Below are 25,847 nucleotides of genomic sequence, written 5' to 3' on the forward strand. Positions count from 1 at the left end.
GAGAGAGAGAGAGAGAGAGAGAGAGAGAGAGAGAGAGAGAGACCTAAACTCTCTAGAATGAGATTTGGCAGGAGTAGCCACAGCTCTCAACTCTCATCCCTCAGCTCTCAGTCCGCAGGTCTCAGCCCTCAGGTCTCATCCCTCAGCTCTCATCCCTCAGCTCTCAGCCCTCAGGTCTCAGCTCTCTGGTCTCAGCCCTCAGGTCTCATCCCTCAGCTCTCAGCCCTCAGGTCTCAGCTCTCAGCCCTCAGCCCTCAGGTCTCAGCCCTTAGCTCTCAGCTCTCAGCAATCAGGTCTCAGCCCTCAGGTCTCAGCCCTCAGGTCTCATCCCTCAGCTCTCAGCCCTCAGTTCTCAGCTCTCAGCTCTCAGCCTGCAGGTCTCAGCCCTCAGCTCCTAGCCCTCAGCTCTCAACCCTCAGGTCTCAGCTCTCTGGTCTTATCCCTCAGCTCTCAGCCCTCAGGTCTCAGCTCCCTGGTCTCAGCCCTCAGGTCTCATCCCTCAGCTCTCAGCCCTCAGCCTGCAGGTCTCAGCCCTCAGCTCTCAGCCCTCAGGTCTCAGCTCTCAGCCCTCAGGTCTCAGCTCTCAGGTCTCAGCCCTCAGCTCTCAGCCCTCAGGTCTCAGGTCTCAGCTCTCAGGTCCATTATAGAGCTCCATTATAAACCTGCTCAGCTTCCAGGTCTCAGGTCTCAGCTCTCAGATCTCAGATCTCAGCCCTCAGCTCGCAGGTCTCAGCTCTCTGGTCTCAGCCCTCAGCTCTCAGCCCTCAGCTCTCATCTCTCAGCCCTCTGGTCTCAGCTCTCAGCTCTCAGCCCTCAGCTCTCAGCCCTCAGGCCCCAGCCCTCAGGTCTCAGGTCTCAGGTCTCAGCCCTCAGCTCTCAGCCCTCAGCTCTCATCTCTCAGCTCTCTGGTCTAAGCTCGCAGGTCTCAGCTCTCTGGTCTCAGCTCTCAGCTCTCAGCCCTCAGCTTTCAGCCCTCAGGCCCCAGCCCTCAGGTCTCAGGTCTCAGCTCTCAGCCCTCAGCCCTCAGCCCTCAGCTCTCATCTCTCAGCCCTCAGCTCTCAGGTCTATTATAGAGCTCCATTATAAACCGGCTCAACTTCCAGGTCTCAGTTAAATGAACCAGACAATGTGGCAACAAGTGGATTCCAGGGAATATCACACCTAAATCTGAGAGCGTTGGCATACGGATCGCAGCTGAACCGAGCACGATCGGCAGGTCAAAAGAGGGACTGCAACTGCAAATAAGCGACGGTCTTCCCAGTTCTGTAAGGTTTGATCTTTATCTCCTTCAGTCTAGCAAAGCCCCCTCTATTCTGCCGTGCTCACAAAGAGAACGATTTAAGCTGTTTGTTCTAAAGTAGCTTTAATCAGATTTCATTTTCAACACGTTTCATTTTAATGCCTGACCTCAGACTGAACCAAGATGGTACCCTATTCCCTTTTTATAGTGCACTAGTTCTGACCAGACCCCATAGGGAATAGGGTGCCATTTGACCAGACCCCATAGGGAATAGGGTGCCATTTGATCAGACCCCATAGGGAATAGGGTGCCATTTGATCAGACCCCATAGGGAATAGGGTGCCATTTGACCAGACCCCATAGGGAATAGGGTGCCATTTGACCAGACCCCATAGGGAATAGGGTGCCATTTGACCAGACCCCATAGGGAATAGGGTGCCATTTGACCAGACCCCATAGGGAATAGGGTGCCATTTGACCAGACCCCATAGGGAATAGGGTGCCATTTGACCAGACCCCATAGGGAATAGGGTGCCATTTGACCAGACCCCATAGGGAATAGGGTGCCATTTCACCAGACCCCATAGGGAATAGGGTGCCATTTGATCAGACCCCATAGGGAATAGGGTGCCATTTGACCAGACCCCATAGGGAATAGGGTGCCATTTGACCAGACCCCATAGGGAATAGGGTGCCATTTGACCAGACCCCATAGGGAATAGGGTGCCATTTGACCAGACCCCATAGGGAATAGGGTGCCATTTGACCAGACCCCATAGGGAATAGGGTGCCATTTGATCAGACCCCATAGGGAATAGGGTGCCATTTGACCAGACCCCATAGGGAATAGGGTGCCATTTGACCAGACCCCATAGGGAATAGGGTGCCATTTGATCAGACCCCATAGGGAATAGGGTGCCATTTGACCAGACCCCATAGGGAATAGGGTGCCATTTGACCAGACCCCATAGGGAATAGGGTGCCATTTGACCAGACCCCATAGGGAATAGGGTGCCATTTGACCAGACCCCATAGGGAATAGGGTGCCATTTGACCAGACCCCATAGGGAATAGGGTGCCATTTGACCAGACCCCATAGGGAATAGGGTGCCATTTGACCAGATCCCATAGGGAATAGGGTGCCATTTCACCAGACCCCATAGGGAATAGGGTGCCATTTGAACAGACCCCATCGTGAATAGGGTGCCATTTGACCAGAACCAATAGGGAATAGGGTGCCATTTGACCAGACCCCATAGGGAATAGGGTGCCATTTGACCAGACCCCATAGGGAATAGGGTGCCATTTGACCAGACCCCATAGGGAATAGGGTGCCATTTGACCAGACCCCATAGGGAATAGGGTGCCATTTGACCAGACCCCATAGGGAATAGGGTGCCATTTGACCAGACCCCATAGGGAATAGGGTGCCATTTGACCAGACCCCATAGGGAATAGGGTGCCATTTGACCAGACCCCATAGGGAATAGGGTGCCATTTGACCAGACCCCATAGGGAATAGGGTGCCATTTGACCAGACCCCATAGGGAATAGGGTGCCATTTGACCAGACCCCATAGGGAATAGGGTGCCATTTGACCAGAACCCATAGGGAATAGGGTGCCATTTGACCAGACCCCATAGGGAATATGTAACATTTTATCGAAGGGTACTGGAGTACTGAAAACAGGGGTGCTAATTTCAATTTTTACATTTTTTTATTACTTAAAATCTCTTTCTCTGAGCAACTGCATTAGTATAAAAAATATATATAATTTCCCTTTTTTTTCATTCAGTATTTGTTATTTATTTTATAGTCATTTTTTTGCTTATTTTTATCAAGGGTGCCAATAATTACAGACCAGAGGGTGCCAATAATTACAGACCAGAGGGTGCCAATAATTACAGACCAGAGGGTGCCAATAATTACAGACCAGAGGGTGCCAATAATTATAGACCAGACTGTAGAAACAGTCAGCTCATAACTAAAGATGGTAAAGATGATAAAGATGGTGAACTAAAGATGATGAAGGTAAAGATGATTCACTTTTCATAGCTCCATACTGAATGAATCAATACTCAAGCAGGCTGAATCATGACAAAGGCTAACCACGACATCGTTGTAGGCTTACACAACAACCTACAAAATTATGATCTCAAAGAATCTTGGATTCCTTTCCCATTATCTTGGCATCAGAGGGTGTGATCATTAGTCATCCTCTTCCTTATTCTCATCATCATCATCATCCTCACTGACCTGCTCCGAAGGCGAAGAAGAAGCTGTTGTCAGGGTGTTCTTCCATCAGAGTCTTAACCCTGTTCCCCATCCTGTCGTTCCTCTTGTAGATCAGTTCCTGTCTGAAGTAGCTGTCAATCTCCTGGGCCGTTATCTGTTCGCTGGGGCGCAGGGTCACGTTGTTGAAGTTGGGGACCTACAGAGGGGGGGGGGGGGGGGGAGCAGTGAGAGATTTATCCATCAGGTCTAAACTGAATGGGTCAGAAATTTAAAAAAGTCCCGTAAAAATAAGGTGATACCGATGGGTCGTTAGTGTTAGGAGTCGTTAGTGTTAGGGGTCGTTAGTGTTAGTGGTCATTAGTGTTAGGGGTCATTAGTGTTAGGAGTCATTAGTGTTAGGGGTCATTAGTGTTAGGAGTCATTAGTGTTAGGGGTCATTAGTGTTAGGAGTCGTTAGTGTTAGGGGTCGTTAGTGTTAGTGGTCATTAGTGTTAGGGGTCATTAGTGTTAGGAGTCATTAGTGTTAGGGGTCGTTAATGTTAGGGGTCATTAGTGTTAGGGGTCGTTGGTGTTAGGGGTTGTTGGTGTTAGGGGTCGTTAGTGTTAGGGGTCGTTAGTGTTAGGGGTTGTTCGTGTTAGGGGTCATTAGTGTTAGGGGTCGTTAGTGTTAGGGGTCGTTAGTGTTAGGGGTTGTTCGTGTTAGGGGTCATTAGTGTTAGGGGTCGTTAGTGTTAGGGGTCATTAGTGTCAGGGGTCGTTAGTGTTAGGCGTCATTAGTGTTAGGGGTCGTTAGTGTTAGGGGTCGTTAGTGTTAGGGGTCGTTAGTGTTAGGGGTCATTAGATTTAGGGGTGGTTAGCGTTAGGGGTCATTAGTGTTAGGGGTCGTTCGTGTTTGGGGTCGTTCGTGTTAGGGGTCGTTAGTGTTAGGGGTTGATCGTGTTAGGGGTCATTAGTGTTAGGGGTCGTTAGTGTTAGGGGTCGTTGGTTTTAGGGGTCGTTAGTGTTAGGGGTCGTTGGTGTTAGGGGTCGTTAGTGTTAGGGGTCGTTAGTATTAGGGGTCGTTAGTGTTAGGGGACGTTAGTGTTAGGGGTCGTTAGTGTTAAGGGTCATTAGTGTTAGGGGTCGTTAGTGTTAGGGATCGTTAGTGTTGGGGGTCATTAGCGTTAGGGGTCGTTCGTGTTAGGGGTCGTTAGTGTTAGGGGTCATTAGTGTTAGGGGTCATTAGTGTTAGGGGTCGTTAGTGTTAGGGGTCGTTAGTGTTAGGGGTCGTTAGTGTTAGGGGTCATTAGATTTAGGGGTCGTTGTGTTAGGGGTCGTTAGTGTTAGGGGTCGTTGGCGTTAGGGGTCATTAGCGTTAGGGGTCATTAGCATTAGGGGTCAATAGTGTTAGGGGTCATTAGTGTTAGGGATCGTTAGTGTTAGGGGTCATTAGCGTTAGGGGTCGTTAGTGTTAGGGGTCGTTAGTGTTAGGGGTCGTTCGTGTTAGGGGTCGTTAGTGTTAGGGTTCGTTAGTGTTAGGGGTCGTTAGTGTTAGGGGTCGTTCGTGTTAGGGGTCATTCATGTTAGGAGTTGTTCATGTTAGGGGTCATTAGTGTTAGGGGTCGTTAGTGTTAGGGGTCGTTGGTGTTAGGGGTCGTTTGTGTTAGGGGTTAGGTGTAACGGGGTGTGGTTGGTTGTAACTGACCTGAGAGGTGTCATGGTTGAAGATGATGGAGTTGAGGTCTCCACAGTTGTAGTGCTTGATGAGGTCCTCAGTGGTATAGGAGCCCTGCAGACTGCCTGCTCTCACACTCTCCTGCTGTACAAGGGTCTGGTTCAGGGCAAAGATCACCTGGGGATATGGAAATATCTACTTTTACAACACGATCAATACCTGGATATCCACTTTCTATATGACCAGAGAGGGAACAGAAGACAATAATATTTACTAAATACATAATAAATAGGAGGTAAATAATACTTTTGTACTTAACAATACCACTCTACCTATCCTTACTGTATTTAATAATATAACTCTACCTATCCTTACTGTATTTAATAATATAACTCTACCTATCCTTACTGTATTTAATAATATAACTCTACCTATCCTTACTGTATTTAATAATATAACTCTACCTATCCTTACTGTATTTAATAATATAACTCTACCTATCCTTACTGTATTTAATAATATAACTCTACCTATCCTTACTGTATTTAATAATATAACTCTACCTATCCTTACTGTATTTAGTAATACCACCCTACCTATCATTATGTATATTGAAAACCAAAAATATGTTTTATGTGAGACTAAGCATTGGTCTGAAGCCGAAAAATAAAGGAAATTCACATGATCACCATAATACCTACTCCACCCATGCTCTACCAAGGTTTTCCAGCACCCAGCGCTGACCTACTACAGTAGCTATGTTGGTCTATTGTACTTCAAACTATGTGTAGGCAGGTTGCATAGGATTCAAACCTTCTCAAACAGCCTCAGTCATGCTCATAGAGGTGCTTCCACAATAATGTGGTTTGTTCTTCATACAAGGTAATAGGTCTACTACTGAAATGATAACACACTATGGTCTAACTGGTCTACACCTTCACATGAGCACCAAAATGCCTACTGCGCCCATGCTCTACCAAGGTTTTCCAGCACCCAGCGCTGACCTACTACAGTAGCTATGTTGGTCTATTGTACTTCAAACTATGTGTAGGCAGGTTGCTAAGTATTCAAACCTTCTCAAACAGCCTTTATGTTAGCAAAAGACAATCGAGCAAGCTCCTGGAAAATATAGAAATGATCAACATGAAAATGAACCTTATAGTTTACTGTAGAAAGATCTAGTAGTACATTACCTGTAAACAAAATGTGAGTTATGACGGAATATAAAATGTACAACCAAATGTACATTCATCAGATATAGTCAACTTTGTAAATACAACTCGGGGATGGCTGCAAAACAAGCTATAGGTTTATGCCGCATTTGTTGTTCAAGCCCAGTTCTACCACACCTGATTCTATATGATGATGTCTTGATGAACAGCTGAGGTCTTGATGAACAGCTGAGGTCTTGATGAACAGCCGAGGTCTTGATGAACAGCTGAGGTCTTGATGAACAGCTGAGGTCTTGATGAACAGCCGAGGTCTTGATGACCAGCTGAGGTCTTGATGAACAGACGATGTCTTGATGAACAGCTGAGGTCTTGATGAACAGCTGAGGTCTTGATGAACAGCTGAGGTCTTAATGAACAGCTGAGGTCTTGATGAACAGCTGAGGTCTTGATGAACAGCTGAGGTCTTGATGAACAGCTGAGGTCTTGATGGACAGCCAAGGTCTTGATGAACAGCTGAGGTCTTGATGAACAGCTGAGGTCTTGATGAACAGCTGAGGTCTTGATGAACAGCCGAGGTCTTGATGAACAGCTGAGGTCTTGATGAACAGCTGAGGTCTTGATGAACAGCTGAGGTCTTGATGAACAGCCGAGGTCTTGATGAACAGCTGAGGTCTTGATGAACAGCTGAGGTCTTGATGAACAGCCGAGGTCTTGATGACCAGCTGAGGTCTTGATGAACAGCCGATGTCTTGATGAACAGCTGAGGTCTTGATGAACAGCTGAGGTCTTGATGAACAGCTGAGGTCTTGATGGACAGCCGAGGTCTTGATGAACAGCTGAGGTCTTGATGAACAGCCGAGGTCTTGATGAACAGCTGAGGTCTTGATGAACAGCTGAGGTCTTGATGAACAGCTGAGGTCTTGATGAACAGCTGAGGTCTTGATGAACAGATTTTGGATTATTCAGGTTCACCATCAGCAATAGTTTTGGTAGTTTTGATTTAAACAATCAGTGTATGTGGTTATTTATTTGGATATACATGGTAAAGGTGATCATTTATAAAGAGGACAGCAATCACTGCATTACCGACGCCAGAGGAGAAGAGAATATGACTCCGTAAAAACTTCCAAATGGTCAAAACCACTCGATTTTGAGACGGGGGTTGAAATCCCCAAATTGTGCTATACACTCATTGGCTGTCAACAATACAAATGGATACATTACTAGCTCCAAATCTTAATCTGCAGAAAGAACAAGTTAATTAGAGGGTTTTGGTGATTTCAGAACCAAAGCGGGACAAAATCCCCCCCCCCCCACACACACAAACACACACACACAATCTGATAGTGGTTGAACAGTGGTCTCCTAGTCTCCTTTACGGCTCTAATCTGGTAGTGGGGTGGAAGATGTCTAGTCTCCTTTATGGCTCTAATCTGATAGTGGTAGTGGGGGGGGTAGATGTCTAGTCTCCTTTATGGCTCTAATCTGGTAGTGGTAGTGGGGGGGTAGGTGTCTAGTCTCCTTTATGTCTCTAATCTGATAGTGGTAGTGGGGTGGTAGATGTCTAGTCTCCTTTATGTCTCTAATCTGATAGTGGTAGTGGGGGGGTAGATGTCTAGTCTCCTTTATGGCTCTAATCTGATAGTGGTAGTGGGGGGTAGATGTCTAGTCTCCTTTATGGCTCTAATCTGATAGTGGTAGTGGGGGGTAGATGTCTAGTCTCCTTTACGGCTCTAATCTGATAGTGGTAGATGTCTAATCTCCTTTACGGCTCTAATCTGATAGTGGTAGTGGGGGGTAGATGTTTAGTCTCCTTTATGGCTCTAATCTGATAGTGGTAGTGGGGGGTAGATGTCTAGTCTCCTTTATGGCTCTAATCTGATAGTGGTAGTGGGGGGTAGATGTCTAGTCTCCTTTACGGCTCTAATCTGATAGTGGTTGTAGAGTGGTCACCTAGTCTCCTTTACGGCTCTAATCTGATAGTGGTAGTGGGGGGGGGGGGGGGGGGGTAGATGTCTAGTCTCCTTTATGGCTCTAATCTGATAGTGGTAGATGTCTAGCCTCCTTTACGGCTCTAATCTGATAGTGGTAGTGGGGGGGGGGTAGATGTCTAGTCTCCTTTAAGGCTCTAATCTGATAGTGGTAGTGGGGGGGGGGGGGCTAGATGTCTAGTCTCCTTTACGGCTCTAATCTGATAGTGGTAGATGTCTAGTCTCCTTTACGGCTCTAATCTGATAGTGGTAGTGGGGGGGGGGGGGGTAGATGTCTAGTCTCCTTTATGGCTCTAATCTGATAGTGGTAGATGTCTAGTCTCCTCTACGGCTCTAATCTGATAGTGATAGTGGGGGCTAGATGTCTAGTCTCCTTTACGGCTCTAATCTGATAGTGGTAGATGTCTAGTCTCCTTTACGGCTCTAATCTGATAGTGGTAGTGGGGGGGGGGGGTAGATGTCTAGTCTCCTTTATGGCTCTAATCTGATAGTGGTAGATGTCTAGTCTCCTCTACGGCTCTAATCTGATAGTGATAGTGGGGGGGGGGGGGGGGGGGGGGGGGTAGATGTCTAGTCTCCTTTACGGCTCTAATCTGATAGTGGTAGATGTCTAGTCTCCTTTACGGCTCTAATCTGATAGTGGTAGTGGGGGGGGGGGTAGATGTCTAGTCTCCTTTATGGCTCTAATCTGATAGTGGTAGATGTCTAGTCTCCTCTACGGCTCTAATCTGATAGTGGTAGTGGGGGGTAGATGTCTAGTCTCCTTTATGGCTCTAATCTGATAGTGGTAGTGGGGGGTGGGTGGGGGGGGTAGATGTTTAGTCTCCCTTATGGCTCTAATCTGATAGTGGTAGATGTCTAGTCTCCTTTACGGCTCTAATCTGATAGTGGAAGTGGGGGGGGGGGTAGATGTCTAGTCTCCTTTACGGCTCTAATCTGATAGTGGTAGATGTCTAGTCTCCTTTATGGCTCTAATCTGGTAGTGGTAGTGGGGTGGTAGATGTCTAGTCTCCTTTATGGCTCTAATCTGATAGTGGTAGTGGGGGGTAGATGTCTAGTCTCCTTTATGTCTCTAATCTGATAGTGGTAGTGGGGTGGTAGATGTCTAGTCTCCTTTATGGCTCTAATCTGGTAGTGGTAGTGGGGGGGTAGGTGTCTAGTCTCCTTTATGTCTCTAATCTGATAGTGGTAGTGGGGTGGTAGATGTCTAGTCTCCTTTATGGCTCTAATCTGATAGTGGTAGTGGGGTGGTAGATGTCTAGTCTCCTTTATGTCTCTAATCTGATAGTGGTAGTGGGGGGTAGATGTCTAGTCTCCTTTATGGCTCTAATCTGATAGTGGTAGTGGGGGGTAGATGTCTAGTCTCCTTTACGGCTCTAATCTGATAGTGGTAGATGTCTAATCTCCTTTACGGCTCTAATCTGATAGTGGTAGTGGGGGGTAGATGTTTAGTCTCCTTTATGGCTCTAATCTGATAGTGGTAGTGGGGGGTAGATGTCTAGTCTCCTTTATGGCTCTAATCTGATAGTGGTAGTGGGGGGTAGATGTCTAGTCTCCTTTATGGCTCTAATCTGATAGTGGTAGTGGGGGGTAGATTACTAGTCTGCTTTATGGCTCTAATCTGATAGTGGTAGATGTCTAGCCTCCTTTACGGCTCTAATCTGATAGTGGTAGTGGTAGTGGGGGGTAGATGTCTAGTCTCCTTTACGGCTCTAATCTGATAGTGGTTGTAGCGTGGTCTCCTAGTCTCCTTTACGGCTCTAATCTGATAGTGGTAGTGGGGGGGGGGGGGGGGTAGATGTCTAGTCTCCTTTATGGCTCTAATCTGATAGTGGTAGATGTCTAGCCTCCTTTACGGCTCTAATCTGATAGTGGTAGTGGGGGGGGGGGGGGTAGATGTCTAGTCTCCTTTACGGCTCTAATCTGACAGTGGTAGTGGGGGGGGGGGGGGGGCTAGATGTCTAGTCTCCTTTACGGCTCCAATCTGATAGTGGTAGATGTCTAGTCTCCTTTACGGCTCTAATCTGATAGTGGTAGTGGGGGGGGGGGGGGGGTAGATGTCTAGTCTCCTTTATGGCTCTAATCTGATAGTGGTAGATGTCTAGTCTCCTCTACGGCTCTAATCTGATAGTGATAGTGGGGGGTAGATGTCTAGTCTCCTTTATGGCTCTAATCTGATAGTGGTAGTGGGGGGGGGGGGGGGTAGATGTCTAGTCTCCTTTACGGCTCTAATCTGATAGTGGTTGTAGCGTGGTCTCCTAGTCTCCTTTACGGCTCTAATCTGATAGTGGTAGTGGGGGGGGGGGGGGGGTAGATGTCTAGTCTCCTTTATGGCTCTAATCTGATAGTGGTAGATGTCTAGCCTCCTTTACGGCTCTAATCTGATAGTGGTAGTGGGGGGGGGGTAGATGTCTAGTCTCCTTTACGGCTCTAATCTGATAGTGGTAGATGTCTAGTCTCCTTTACGGCTCTAATCTGATAGTGGTAGTGGGGGGGGGGGTAGATGTCTAGTCTCCTTTATGGCTCTAATATGATAGTGGTAGATGTCTAGTCTCCTCTACGGCTCTAATCTGATAGTGGTAGTGGGGGGTAGATGTCTAGTCTCCTTTATGGCTCTAATCTGATAGTGGTAGTGGGGGGGGGGGGGGGGGGGGGGTGGGGGGATAGTGGTAGATGTTTAGTCTCCCTTATGGCTCTAATCTGATAGTGGTAGATGTCTAGTCTCCTTTACGGCTCTAATCTGATAGTGGAAGTGGGGGGGGGGGTAGATGTCTAGTCTCCTTTATGGCTCTAATCTGATAGTGGTAGTGGGGTGGTAGATGTCTAGTCTCCTTTATGGCTCTAATCTGATAGTGGTAGTGGGGGGTAGATGTCTAGTCTCTGATAGTGGTAGTGGGGGGTAGATGTCTAGTCTCCTTTATGGCTCTTTATGGCTCTAATCTGATAGTGGTAGTGGGGGGTAGATGTCTAGTCTCCTTTATGTCTCTAATCTGATAGTGGTAGTGGGGTGGTAGATGTCTAGTCTCCTTTATGGCTCTAATCTGGTAGTGGTAGTGGGGGGTGGTAGGTGTCTAGTCTCCTTTATGTCTCTAATCTGATAGTGGTAGTGGGGTGGTAGATGTCTAGTCTCCTTTATGGCTCTAATCTGATAGTGGTAGTGGGGTGGTAGATGTCTAGTCTCCTTTATGTCTCTAATCTGATAGTGGTAGTGGGGGGTAGATGTCTAGTCTCCTTTATGGCTCTAATCTGATAGTGGTAGTGGGGGGTAGATGTCTAGTCTCCTTTACGGCTCTAATCTGATAGTGGTAGATGTCTAATCTCCTTTACGGCTCTAATCTGATAGTGGTAGTGGGGGGTAGATGTTTAGTCTCCTTTATGGCTCTAATCTGATAGTGGTAGTGGGGGGTAGATGTCTAGTCTCCTTTATGGCTCTAATCTGATAGTGGTAGTGGGGGGTAGATGTCTAGTCTCCTTTATGGCTCTAATCTGATAGTGGTAGTGGGGGGTAGATTACTAGTCTCCTTTATGGCTCTAATCTGATAGTGGTAGATGTCTAGCCTCCTTTACGGCTCTAATCTGATAGTGGTAGTGGGGGGGGGGGGTAGATGTTTAGTCTCCTTTATGGCTCTAATCTGATAGTGGTAGTGGGGGGTAGATGTCTAGTCTCCTTTATGGCTCTAATCTGATAGTGGTAGTGGGGTGGTAGATGTCTAGTCTCCTTTATGTCTCTAATCTGATAGTGGTAGTGGGGGGTAGATGTCTAGTCTCCTTTATGGCTCTAATCTGATAGTGGTAGTGGGGGGTAGATGTCTAGTCTCCTTTACGGCTCTAATCTGATAGTGGTAGATGTCTAGTCTCCTTTATGGCTCTAATCTGGTAGTGGTAGTGGGGTGGTAGATGTCTAGTCTCCTTTATGGCTCTAATCTGATAGTGGTAGTGGGGGGTAGATGTCTAGTCTCCTTTATGTCTCTAATCTGATAGTGGTAGTGGGGTGGTAGATGTCTAGTCTCCTTTATGGCTCTAATCTGGTACTGGTAGTGGGGGGGTAGGTGTCTAGTCTCCTTTATGTCTCTAATCTGATAGTGGTAGTGGGGTGGTAGATGTCTAGTCTCCTTTATGGCTCTAATCTTATAGTGGTAGTGGGGTGGTAGATGTCTAGTCTCCTTTATGTCTCTAATCTGATAGTGGTAGTGGGGGGTAGATGTCTAGTCTCCTTTATGGCTCTAATCTGATAGTGGTAGTGGGGGGTAGATGTCTAGTCTCCTTTACGGCTCTAATCTGATAGTGGTAGATGTCTAATCTCCTTTACGGCTCTAATCTGATAGTGGTAGTGGGGGGTAGATGTTTAGTCTCCTTTATGGCTCTAATCTGATAGTGGTAGTGGGGGGTAGATGTCTAGTATCCTTTATGGCTCTAATCTGATACTGGTAGTGGGGGGTAGATGTCTAGCCTCCTTTACGGCTCTAATCTGATAGTGGTAGTGGGGGGGGGGGGGGGGTAGATGTCTAGTCTCCTTTACGGCTCTAATCTGATAGTGGTAGATGTCTAGTCTCCTTTATGGCTCTAATCTGATAGTGGTAGATGTCTAGTCTCCTCTACGGCTCTAATCTGATAGTGGTAGTGGGGGGTAGATGTCTAGTCTCCTTTATGGCTCTAATCTGATAGTGGTAGATGTCTAGTCTCCTCTACGGCTCTAATCTGATAGTGGTAGTGGGGGGTAGATGTTTAGTCTCCCTTATGGCTCTAATCTGATAGTGGTAGATGTCTAGTCTCCTTTACGGTTCTAATCTGATAGTGGAAGTGGGGGGGGGGGTAGATGTCTAGTCTCCTTTATGTCTCTAATCTGATAGTGGTAGTGGGGTGGTAGATGTCTAGTCTCCTTTATGGCTCTAATCTGATAGTGGTAGTGGGGTGGTAGATGTCTAGTCTCCTTTATGTCTCTAATCTGATAGTGGTAGATGTCTAGTCTCCCTTATGGATCAGATCAGGTACATACACCGTAGCCATACATGATTTACACACATACGCGCGTGCACATAGAAGTCAGCTCAGACAGATCCAGCTCGTTTCAAACTAATAAGTATGGTTCCTGTATCGTATCGGTGTCCGTGTATCTAGATACTTCTAGAATTGTCTTGATAGGGAAAGATACACAAACCATCGATGTCAATATCCAGTGAAAGTAAACTGAAAGCCGTTTAATTATAGACATATTGGGATCTTTGAATAAAACCGACAAGACCTGGATGTTTGAGAATCCACAACGTAATCAAAGAACGGGATGTTTATTCCGACAAACTTCCACTTTTTCTGTGAGTTCTGTTGGAACAGCTTCCTCTGCTATTGTCACCATGGAATCCTCTTGTGTTTCCCTGCTGGCCCCATGTTTCCCTGCTGGCCCCGTGTTTCCCTGCTGGCCCCGTGTTTCCCTGCTGGCCCTGTGTTTCCCTGTTGGCCCCGTGTCCTCCTGCTGGCCCTGTGTTTCCCTGCTGGCCCTGTCTCTCTGCTGGCCCTGTCCAGGCCTCTTAAACATCCTGATCACCACAACACACTGCGACTTGAACCCACAGAGCTCTTCATCAACCCACCATTGATCCCTCACAATGGCTCTCCCCTCACAAAAAAAATATATAAAAAAAATAACACGTCTATTTGTTTCTCAACAGCGAAAGTAAATCAAGCAGTCAGGCTGTGTGAGTCCACAGTCACAGCTATGTGATGTGTGCAGGGATTTGGATAAGGGGGGGATGCACATGAATATATATTTATATACACACCCCTATACCGGGACCTCTTTCATGTGTTGTTTTCTACAGTGTTCAGATGACACTTTTCTTCCTCTGGCGGTCATTGTAGTCGGGGGATGGTATAGGAGAAGAGGGCAGAGTTCAGCAGATGCCTTCTTGTCTGCTACAAAGGACCCCCCACCCCACCCCTCGTCAACCTCTCCACTCCCCACACTTTCATCAGCTCTTGATCAAAGCTACACTCTGCATATGAAAAGGGTCCCGGCTTTATGCTGCTCAAATTAGCCTATCGCCACCCCGCAAGCCTCCCAAGTCCTCAACAAAACCCTTCACATCTGTTCCGTCCAGACTTCATCTTCAGGGACTTTTCTCAGCCCTCGCCTCACAGCCCTTTTTAGTCCATTACATTATGGTTGCGGAGGGAGGAGTGCAGATCACTCACACAGAAACAAGAGGAGAAAAGAGGGGAGGGAAGAAGAGAGAGAGAGAGAGAGAGAGAGAGAGAAGAAGGAGAGCTGAATGAATGACATTTCTTCCTGTGATCTCTTCTCTGTTGTGGGTTAGTTGGGTGCATTTTCCCACTCACTCACTACACTTCTCTTTTCATTTACTCTCTCCTTCCTACTTTCTCTCTCTCTCTCTCCTCTTCTCTCTCCATTCAGCATGTTTCTGCTATAAGAGCTGTGATGGTGTGTGAGCTCACTACACCTCAGATCATAGTGGGCTCTAATCAAGGCACGGTAGCCAATGAAAGTCAATAATTGTCCCTTTATCGTGGAAATGTTACTTGTTGGAGTAGAATAGAAGGTGTCCCAGCAAATCATTTTTATTTATTTTTTATTTTGGTAGTTTTCCTATAGATTTTTTTTTTGTTCTTCTTCTGAATAGTAAACCATCCTCCTCTCATTAAATTTACAACAGATAAAACATTTACTGAGGAAGTTAAATCAACATGAAAAAAGCCTGTTGATAACAAGGACAAAGCAAGACAGATGAACTATGTAAGGAATATGTACGCCTGCCCATCTGATCCTTATTTGATGTCTATTGACTCGTCAATTAATAAACATGAAATACATTAGTCACTACTCTTGTCTCTTGCCTGTGGCTCTGTGGCTGGAGTCCAGCAATGCAGTGTTTTGGGGAAGTTTTCCTGCCCGACAAGCATCCTCACAATAGGTACGTCCCAAAATGGCACCCTATACCCTACAGAGTGCACTACTTTTGACCAGAGCATTAGGGGCCCTTGTTGAAGGGTAGTACTGTATGTAGGGAATAGGGTGTCATTTTGGGACGTACTCGATGATCCCAGCAGCCAACCAGCCAGCTGAATGGTCTCTTGGCCCCGGGAACCCAAGAACAAATGAAGACATCCAGCTGTTTCCTCTCTGTCCTCCATGTTAAACATCCATCTGTTTCCTCTCTGTCCACCATGTTAAACATCCAGCTGTTTCCTCTCTGTCCATCATGTTAAACATCCATCTGTTTCCTCTCTGTCGACCATGTTAAACATCCAGCTGTTTCCTCTCTGTCCACCATGTTAAACATCCATCTGTTTCCTCTCTGTCCACCATGTTAAACATCCAGCTGTTTCCTCTCTGTCCTCCATGTTAAACATCCATCTGTTTCCTCTCTGTCCACCATGTTAAACATCCAGCTGTTTTCTCTCTGTCCTCCATGTTAAACATCCAGCTGTTTCCTCTCTGTCCTCCATGTTAAACATCCAGCTGTTTCCTCTCTGTTCTCCATGTTAAACATCCAGCTGTTTCCTCTCTGTCCACCATGTTAGACACGAAAGATGCTATCAAAGAAACTCTCAACTCTTTGGCAAAAAAGCTTCACAGGCTGTACACATGATCTGTTAGGCTCTTTCTTCTGTTTTTCTATTAAACTCACAGAGGCTCTACAGAGAAATACAGACCGAAATGGCTTAATACATTTTTTTTTAAAGATGGCGCGGACAGAAGAAATTTCTCGGCGTAGACCTATTCAATGACAGTTTACAGTTTACAGCGGTAAACGGACTACTTTAAGGAAGTTAAGATGTTAAAAGAGGAAACCTGAGAATAGGAGCAGACTAATTCAAAACAGACTACCTGTTAGGTGAATAAAACACTATAACTACGTCCCAAGTAGCGCCCTATTCCCTAGGTAGTGCACTGGCCTCTGGTCTAAACTAGTGAACTATATAGGGAATAGGGTTCTATAGGGCCCTGGTCTAAACTAGTGCACTATATAGGGAATAGGGTTCTATAGGACTCTGGTCAAAAAGTAGTGCACTATATAGGGAATAGTGTTCCATTTGGGATGCATTAAGTGACAGGATTAGAGCAGAGTGGTAGAGGTTCATGCACGTTGGTTTAAATCCAATCAGTCATTCATTAAAAAAAGTATTGTGTGCTACTAAACTGGAATTATGGACCTACAACAACAGAACCTTTGTGCAGTGGTAGCTCCTCACTGGAGGGCTTGATCAGGGAAGGAAGTAGCTGGTTGGTCTTGAGGAGATTTGAAGGACACAGCCTGTAGTTTAGCCTGGCATCAGTCGTGTCCTGTAGTTTAGCCTGGCATCAGTCGTGTCCTGTAGTTTAGCCTGGCATCAGTCGTGTCCTGTAGTTTAGCCTGGCATCAGTCGTGTCCTGTAGTTTAGCCTGGCATCAGCCGTGTCCTGTAGTTTAGCCTGGCATCAGTTGTGTCCTGTAGTTTAGCCTGGCATTAGTCGTGTCCTGTAGTTTAGCCTGGCATCAGCCATGTCCTGTAGTTAAGCCTGGCATCAGTCGTGTCCTGTAGTTTAGCCTGGCATCAGTCGTGTCCTGTAGTTTAGCCTGGCATCAGTCGTGTCCTGTAGTTTAGCCTGGCATCAGTCGTGTCCTGTAGTTTAGCCTGGCATCAGTCGTGTCCTGTAGTTTAGCCTGGCATCAGTCGTGTCCTGTAGTTTAGCCTGGCATCAGTCGTGTCCTGTAGTTTAGCCTGGCATCAGTTGTGTCCTGTAGTTTAGCCTGGCATCAGTCGTGTCCTGTAGTTTAGCCTGGCATCAGTCGTGTCCTGTAGTTTAGCCTGGCATCAGTCGTGTCCTGTAGTTTAGCCTGGCATCAGTCGTGTCCTGTAGTTTAACCTGGCATCAGTCATGTCCTGTAGTTTAGCCTGGCATCAGCCATGTCCTGTAGTTTAGCCTGGCATCAGTCATGTCCTGTAGTTTAGCCTGGCATCAGTTGTGTCCTGTAGTTTAGCCTGGCATTAGTCGTGTCCTGTAGTTTAGCCTGGCATCAGCCATGTCCTGTAGTTAAGCCTGGCATCAGTCGTGTCCTGTAGTTTAGCCTGGCATCAGTCGTGTCCTGTAGTTTAGCCTGGCATCAGTCGTGTCCTGTAGTTTAGCCTGGCATCAGTCATGTTCTGTAGTTTAGCCTGGCATCAGTCGTGTCCTGTTTAGGGCGAGGTAGAGGAGTTTGACCAGACTGTAGTGGTCAGGGCCAGGTAGAGGAGTGTGACCAGACTGCAGTGGTCAGGTCGAGGTAGAGGAGGTGGACCAGACTGTAGTGGTCAGGGCGAGGTAGGGGAGGTGGACCAGACTGTAGTGGTCAGGTCGAGGTAGGGGAGGTGGACCAGACTGTAGTGGTCAGGTCGAGGTAGGGGAGGTGGACCAGACTGTAGTGGTCAGGGCCAGGTAGAGGAGTTTGACCAGACTGTAGTGGTCAGGGCCAGGTGGAGATTCATCAGGTGGTTTAACATGGTCCTCTACTGTATGGCTACTATCTTTATTTTTTTACAAAAACTCAGATCGCAAATTATTTTCTATCAACAGGACTCTTGTAACCACAATAGTCTCAGTTTTTCTGAAACATGGTTTTTGTACAAAATACCTCCCATGGCTGTCGAACTCGATGGATTCTCCATTTGCAGAGTGGACAGGTAATCGGATTCAGGAAATACAGAAGAGGAGGGATATGTCTCTTCATCAACAACAACTGATGTGCTGTCTCTAGCGCAGTGGAAGTCTCCACCCATTGGTCACCTGTCTTGGAATACCTGATGGTCAAAACCCTTCGACCCCCAGAATTGGCATCTGTTATCGTATAAATTCCACCTCAGAACAACAACAACAACAAGCTGGCACTTGATGAATTGTACGAGGCTATAAACAAGCAAGAAACCATGCATCCGGAGGCTGCTTTCCTGCTTTTGCCAGTGATTTTAATTCTGTGCCATTAAGACACGTAATGCCGAACTTTAATCAAAACGTCTCTTTCACCACTAGGAGCGATTAAGTACTGGACACCTGTTGCCTAACCCACAAGCAAGCATACAAAGCCCTTCCTCGTACCCCCTTCGGCAAATCAGATCACAAACCTATACTCCTGCTTCCTATTTACAGATAAAAGCTCAAACAGAAAGTACCCATGATGCTCTCTGTTGAAAAATGGTTGGCCCGAAGCAGAGGCTATGCTACAGGACTTTTTTGCGCTAACTGGAATATGTTCCTGGGACTCCGCCGATAGCATTGATGAGCTAACACCTCCGTCACCGGCTTCATCAGGAAATGCATCGCCAACATTGTCCCCACAGTGAACGTTCGCTGCTTCCCCAATCAGAAGCCCTGGATTAACTCAGAGGTGAACGCTCACAGGGCTATCGCAGCCAACCTCGAGGCTACAGTCTTGAGGACGCGAACACGTACAAGAAGTAGCGCTACAATCTCCGCGGAGCCTTCAAACAGGCAAAATGACAATATCAGAACAAGGTGAAATCCTATTATACCGGCTCTGATGCTTGGCGCATGTGGCAGGGGCTACAGTACATTATGGACTATAAAGGAAGCCGTGATCTGCCCAACGATGCCTCCCTACTAGACAAACTCAATACCTCTTATGCCCTGTTCAACAAAAACAACACAGAGTTCTGCACGTGGTCCCCCGCTAATCCGGAGGACTAGGTGATCTAGCTTTTCCCGAGACTGATGAGCGAGTCAGGAATTTCAACAGGTCAACACTCGTAAGGCCACAGGGCCATACAGTATTCCAGGGAGTGTCCACAGACCAGCTGGCAGGCGTCTTCACAGACATTTTCAACCTCCTTGTCCCAGTCTGTTATCCCCACATGCTTCAAGCTGACTACTATCATTCCTGTCCCCAAATACTCTAAGGAACACGTGTAAAACTCATTCCACGGCGGGCCGGGTGTCTGCGGGTTTTCGCTCCAACCTTGTACTTGATTGTTGAATTAAGGTCAATAATTAGTAAGGAACTCCCCTCACCTGGTTGCCTAGGTCTTAGCTGAAAGGAAAAACCCCAAAACCCGCAGACACACAACCCTCAGTGGAATGAGTTTGACTGCTCTAAGGCATTCTGCCACAATGACTAGCGCCCTGTAGCTCTCACATCTGTAATAATGAATTCCTTTGAATGGCTGGTCATGGCACACATCAACTCCATCATCCCAAACGCCCTGGACCCACTCCAATGTGCATACCGCCCCAACTAGGGCTGTGGTGGTCATGACATTTTGTCAGCCGATTATTGTAATGCAAAAGACTGCAGGTCTCATGGTAATTGACCGTTAATATATACATAATTACACATTCAGCACCTCCGTACCTACAAGTCGCAGACGCACATACTTGGAACATCCACATTTTAAAAAGTCTAATACATCAATTGAATTTACACATCACAATAAATCCATGATTTATTTTAGTCAGGTGTAAAGAAACATCATCATATGAATAAAATGTATTTCACAAGAAGAGAATATGGAGTTGTCCTACTGTATGTTATCTGGCTATGAGCTATGCCATAGGATGTAGGCTTATTCATTTAGCAGACAAGATATACTTTAAATAATATGATTTTATAGTACGAAAAATATAATTTAATTTAGCTGAAAAAAATTGAAAGGACAGTGTTCTGCTCTGCTCTGCGAACTGAGGAGTGATCCTGAATGAGCCTGTCCTGCTCTGCTCTCTGAACTGAGGAGTGATCCTGAATGAGCCTGTCCTGCTCTGCTCTCTGAACTGAGGAGTGATCCTGAATGAGCCTGTCCTGCTCTGCTCTCTGAACTGAGGAGTGATCCTGAATGAGCCTGTCCTGCTCTGCTCTCTGTTTTCTCTTCCTTGCCTGGATGGTTTTACTTTTTATTTTATTTTTGGAACTATTCCTACACATGTAGCCTCTTAATTTGATCCAGCTTGCTACAGCAGGAAAATAATCCTGCAGCAACTGAACATTGGTATTAATATTTGGATTATAACTAATGGTAACACTTTAAAATAACTCGTGATAAAGCATTTATAAAGATGAGTAAATAGTTTATTCATCATTTATTCATAATTACTCTCACATTTGTAAATCTTATTAACCTAGTTATTTAAAAATGTATAAACAACTTTTAAAATATGTAATAACGATGTATAAAATCATTGATAAGATGTTTAATATAGGTCCTTATAAACCATTTACTAACCATTAGCTAACTATTTTTTTGCATAGCCTCACTCAAAGTGTGGGCTAGTTCTACTTTATTGCTACTTTATAAATCTTTTGACCCCGCTAATTGGTCCTCACGCACAAAGCAGTTCAACCACCACTTCCTCAATCCCAGTACATCCAACAAAACAAAAAAGTGACGAAAACCCACAAAACACCAGGAGACTACTGCTTCTCGTTCGTTGGCCTTACGCATTCCATCCCGTCGCGATTCTTCACTTTTACACGGGCAGAATCTGTCTGAGAGAGATTAAAGATCGGTTCATAGACTGCTTAAATAAATAAATATCTGAGACTGTTATTTCTCTGAACTATCCCATTATGCTTGAAGAATCACTACCTTTGAAAAGTCCAATAAAAAGATGGCCGCCAAACAAAAACTCTACAGTTAATAGACTGAAGCACTGAAAAGATTTATACATGTAACATGTCTACCTACAATCACGTGCAGTAAAGGAATTAATTTTAAAAATCCTCTGGTGAAAAACAGCCCGGTCCGGCCAGCTTGTTGTGTGTAGGCTACATCTTTATGATCAGTTTGCGTTCGCGATGTTGAAAACATTAGCAGAAACATTCACATTACAACTCTTCCTCAAGTCCTTGAAATTGTTGTTTCACAAACAGTTTTTCTGAATGAAATGTTTCCTTTAACGTCCTGTGTTGGTTCTTCTTCTTTCATTGATATGTTCTCGGCTATTATGAGACCTTAAGGATTTACTAAGCATTATAAATGATTTATTATGATTTACTAAGCATTATAAATGATTTATTATGATTTACTAAGCATTATAAATGATTTATTATGATTTACTAAGCATTATAAATGATTTATTATGATTTACTAAGCATTATAAATGATTTATTATGATTTACTAAGCATTATAAATGATTTATTATGATTTACTAAGCATTATAAATGATTTATTATGATTTACTAAGCATTATAAATGATTTATTATGATTTACTAAGCATTATAAATGATTTATTATGATTTACTAAGCATTATAAATGATTTATTATGATTTACTAAGCATTATAAATGATTTATTATGATTTACTAAGCATTATAAATGATTTATTACGATTTACTAAGCATTATAAATGATTTATTATGATTTACTAAGCATTATAAATGATTTATTACGATTTACTAAGCATTATAAATGATTTATTATGATTTACTAAGCATTATAAATGATTTATTATGATTTACTAAGCATTATAAATGATTTATTATGATTTACTAAGCATTATAAATGATTTATTATGATTTACTAAGCATTATAAATGATTTATTATGATTTACTAAGCATTATAAATGATTTATTATGATTTACTAAGCATTATAAATGATTTATTATGATTTACTAAGCATTATTAATGATTTATTATGATTTACTAAGCATTATAAATGATTTATTATGATTTACTAAGCATTATAAATGATTTATTATGATTTACTAAGCATTATAAATGATTTATTACGATTTACTAAGCATTATAAATGATTTATTATGATTTACTAAGCATTATAAATGATTTATTATGATTTACTAAGCATTATAAATGATTTATTATGATTTACTAAGCATTATAAATGATTTATTACGATTTACTAAGCATTATAAATGATTTATTACGATTTACTAAGCATTATTAATGATTTATTACGATTTACTAAGCATTATAAATGATTTATTACGATTTACTAAGCATTATAAATGATTTATTATGATTTACTAAGCATTATTAATGATTTATTATGATTTACTAAGCATTATAAATGATTTATTATGATTTACTAAGCATTATAAATGATTTATTACGATTTACTAAGCATTATAAATGATTTATTACGATTTACTAAGCATTATTAATGATTTATTATGATTTACTAAGCATTATAAATGATTTATTATGATTTACTAAGCATTATAAATGATTTATTACGAGTTATTAAAAAGCCCTACCCTTTTTGTAGGGGGTTGATGCATTTTTTGAAAAGAAAATCAAGTCGTAATTTTTAAGCGGAAATTACAAACTTCAGAAGCCTTTCAAAATCTCAAATACACTACAGGTTTTAACGTTCTCCTGTAACAAGGTAACAAGGTGATCAAACTAAGAAATCTCTCCTCTATAGGTCCATTAAGCCAGACAAGCTCAATCAAACACATTTTAAGTAGGGATGCACGATATATCGGTAAGCATATCGGAATCGGACGATATTAGCTAAAAATGCCTATATCGGCATCGATGTCAAAGCTGATGTGCATACCTATATAACGTAGGTAGAGGACGTAATGAACACAGCATTCCTAACCTAGTGCACAATGTCTGCAGTGTGGATCGAGCAGTCAACAAGTCCAGCAGTCATTTGAAAGAATAAGAACATTTCAGTGAGAATTCATTGCCCTTGACAATCAACCGTTCTCTGTCGTGGATGATGTTGGCTTTTGCCGACTGGTTGAGCACCCCGAGCCCCGGTACACACTACCAAGTAGGCGCTATTTTTCAGATGTTGCCCTACCGGAGTTACACAGTACTGTTGAAATGCACATCCAGAATGAAACGACGGAACAAATGAACCACGAAACAGCACAGCAAGTAAGTGAAATAAATAGGTTTTGATTATGTTTTACTTGGGGGCGGCAGGTATCCTAGTGGTTAGAGTGTAGAGGCGACAGGTATCCTAGTGGTTAGAGTGTAGAGGCGACAGGTATCCTAGTGGTTAGAGTGTAGAGGCGACAGGTATCCTAGTGGTTAGAGCGTTGGGCCAGTAACCGAAAGGTTGCTGGAGCGAATCCCCAAGCTGACAAGGTAAAAAATTGTCGTTCTGCCCCTGAACAAGGCAGTTAACCCACTATTCCTAACCCACTGACTCTAGTAGCAGAGACTCTAGTAGCAGAGACTCCAGCAGCAGAGACTCCAGCTGCAGAGACTCCAGCAGCAGAGACTCCAACAGAAGAGACTCTAGTAGCAGAGACTCTAGTAGCAGAGACTCTAGTAGCAGAGACTCCAGCAGCAGAGACTCTAGTAGCAGAGACTCCAGCAGCAGAGACTCTAGTAGCAGAGACTCTAGTAGGGTGTGTTCTATAAATACATCTGATTGGTCAGTCCATCCCTGTAGGTGTGTTCTATAAATACATCTGATTGGTCAGTCCATCCCTGTAGGTCTGTTCTATAAATACATCTGATTGGTCAGTCCATCCCTGTAGGTGTGTTCTATAAATACATCTGATTGGTCAGTCCATCCCTGTAGGTGTGTTCTATAAATACATCTGATTGGTTAGTCCATCCCTGTAGGTGCGTCCTATAAATACATCTTATTATGTATAGGAATGGGAGAATAAACAGACAAGTTCAGTACACCAGGGATGAACTGGGACTGTTTAGATTATTACATTTAGTTTTGTTACAGCCTGAAATCAAAATGGATTCAATTTGATTTACACACAATATCCCAAAATGGCAAAGTGAAAACATGTTTTTAGACATTTCTGCAAATGTATTGAAAATGAAACACAGAAATAACAAATTTATAAATAAGTATTCACACCCCTGACACTATACATGTTAGAATCACCTTTGGCAGTGATTACAGCTGTGAGTCTCTCAGAGTTTTCCACATCTGGATTGTACAACATTTGCCCATTATTCTTTTCAAAATTCTTCACGCTCCGTCACATTGGTTGTTGATCATTGCTAGACAGCCATTTTAGATGTTGAAGCAGATTTCAGTCAAAACTGTAACTCGGCCTCTCAGGAACATTCACTGTCTTCTTGGTAAGCAACTCCATTGTGGATGTGGCCTTGTGTTATAGGTTATTGTCCTGCTGAAAGGTGAATTCATCTCCCAGTGTCTGGTGGAAACCAGACTGAACCAGGTTTTCCTCTAGGATTCTGCCTGTGCTTAACTCCATTCCCATTCTTTAGATCCTGAACAACTCCCCAGCCCTTAAAGATTACAAGCATACCCATAACATGATGCAGCCACCACAAAGGTTGAAAATATGGAAAGTGGTACTGGATTGGATTTGCCCCAAACATTATGGGGTATTGTGTGAAGGCCAGTGACCCCCGCCAAAAATCTCAACTTAATCCATTTTAAATTCAGGTTGGAACAAAATGTGGAAAAAAGTCAAGGGGGTGAATACTTTCTGAAGGTCCTTGAGAATAGGGAAGCCATTTGGGAAGCAGAACTTGTCTGATATGAGATAATTTGGACCAACCACCACCCCTGGTGTTGCTCCACTCTGCAACAACATTCTTGTGGGAGCCAGTTTACCCCGGTGCACGGCCACAGCCAAATATTTAGCCTGTCAGATAGAATCAGACTCAAACACAAAAGAGAGTGCCTAGAATGACAGCCCCTCCCGGGCCCCTCCAGGCCCCCGGCGGCGAGGCCCATCAACACCACCTCCGACGTAGGGAGGGCGGACAGCGGGAGAGAGCGCAGAGCTGTCGGCTCCACAGAGCTCCAGTGTTCACAGGGGTAGGTCCCAAATGGCACCCTATTCCTTATGTAGTGCACTACTTTTGATCAGAGCAGTGTGGGATTCCTTATAGGCCCTGGTCAAAAGTAGTGCACTACATAGGGAATAAAGTACGATTTACAAAATAATGGAGCCACTCAATTCAGACGTTTATTGAAAAAACATGATTGTGAGGTTAAAAATACAAACAGAAGCAAAACAGACATCAATCTGGAGGCTGGATGTTAAACCAGGGACATGATGTTAATCTGACACAGAGACCTAATGTTAATCTGACCCAGGGACATCATGTTAATCTGACACAGGGACATCATGTTAATCTGATACAGAGACCTCATGTTAATCTGACCCAGGGACATCATGTTAATCTGACACAGGGACCTCATGTTAATCTGACACAGGGACCTCATGTTAATCTGACACAGGGACCCCATGTTAATCTGACACAGGGACCTCATGTTAATCTGGCACAGGAACATGATGTTAATCTGACACAGGGACCTCATGTTAATCTGATACAGAGACCTCATGTTAATCTGACACAGGGACCTCATGTTAATCTGATACAGAGACCTCATGTTAATCTGACACAGGGACATCATGTTAATCTGACACAGGGACCTCATGTTAATCTGACACAGGGACCTCATGTTAATCTGACACAGGGACCTCATGTTAATCTGACACAGGGACATCATGTTAATCTGACACAGGGACCTCATGTTAATCTGATACAGAGACCTCATGTTAATTTGACACAGGGACCTCATGTTAATCTGATACAGAGACCTCATGTTAATCTGACACAGGGACCTCATGTTAATCTGACACAGGG

At 44.3% G+C, this 25,847-nt stretch overlaps 1 protein-coding gene across 1 annotated transcript in view; it reads right to left on the reverse strand.

Moving 5' to 3' along the window:
* Positions 1-25,847, reverse strand: part of LOC139409826 (metalloprotease TIKI1-like) — a 134,353-nt gene that overhangs the window by 75,624 nt on the left and 32,882 nt on the right. Inside the window, exons 3-4 of the mRNA XM_071155212.1 lie at positions 5,160-5,306; positions 3,497-3,671 (exon numbers count right to left, since the gene is read on the reverse strand). Of these exons, the coding sequence (XP_071011313.1) occupies positions 3,497-3,671; positions 5,160-5,306 (322 nt within the window). The remainder of the gene's footprint in view (positions 1-3,496; positions 3,672-5,159; positions 5,307-25,847) is intronic.

This window comes from Oncorhynchus clarkii, chromosome 5 (assembly GCF_045791955.1).
Source record: "Oncorhynchus clarkii lewisi isolate Uvic-CL-2024 chromosome 5, UVic_Ocla_1.0, whole genome shotgun sequence".
NCBI classification, from domain to species: Eukaryota; Metazoa; Chordata; class Actinopteri; order Salmoniformes; family Salmonidae; genus Oncorhynchus; species Oncorhynchus clarkii.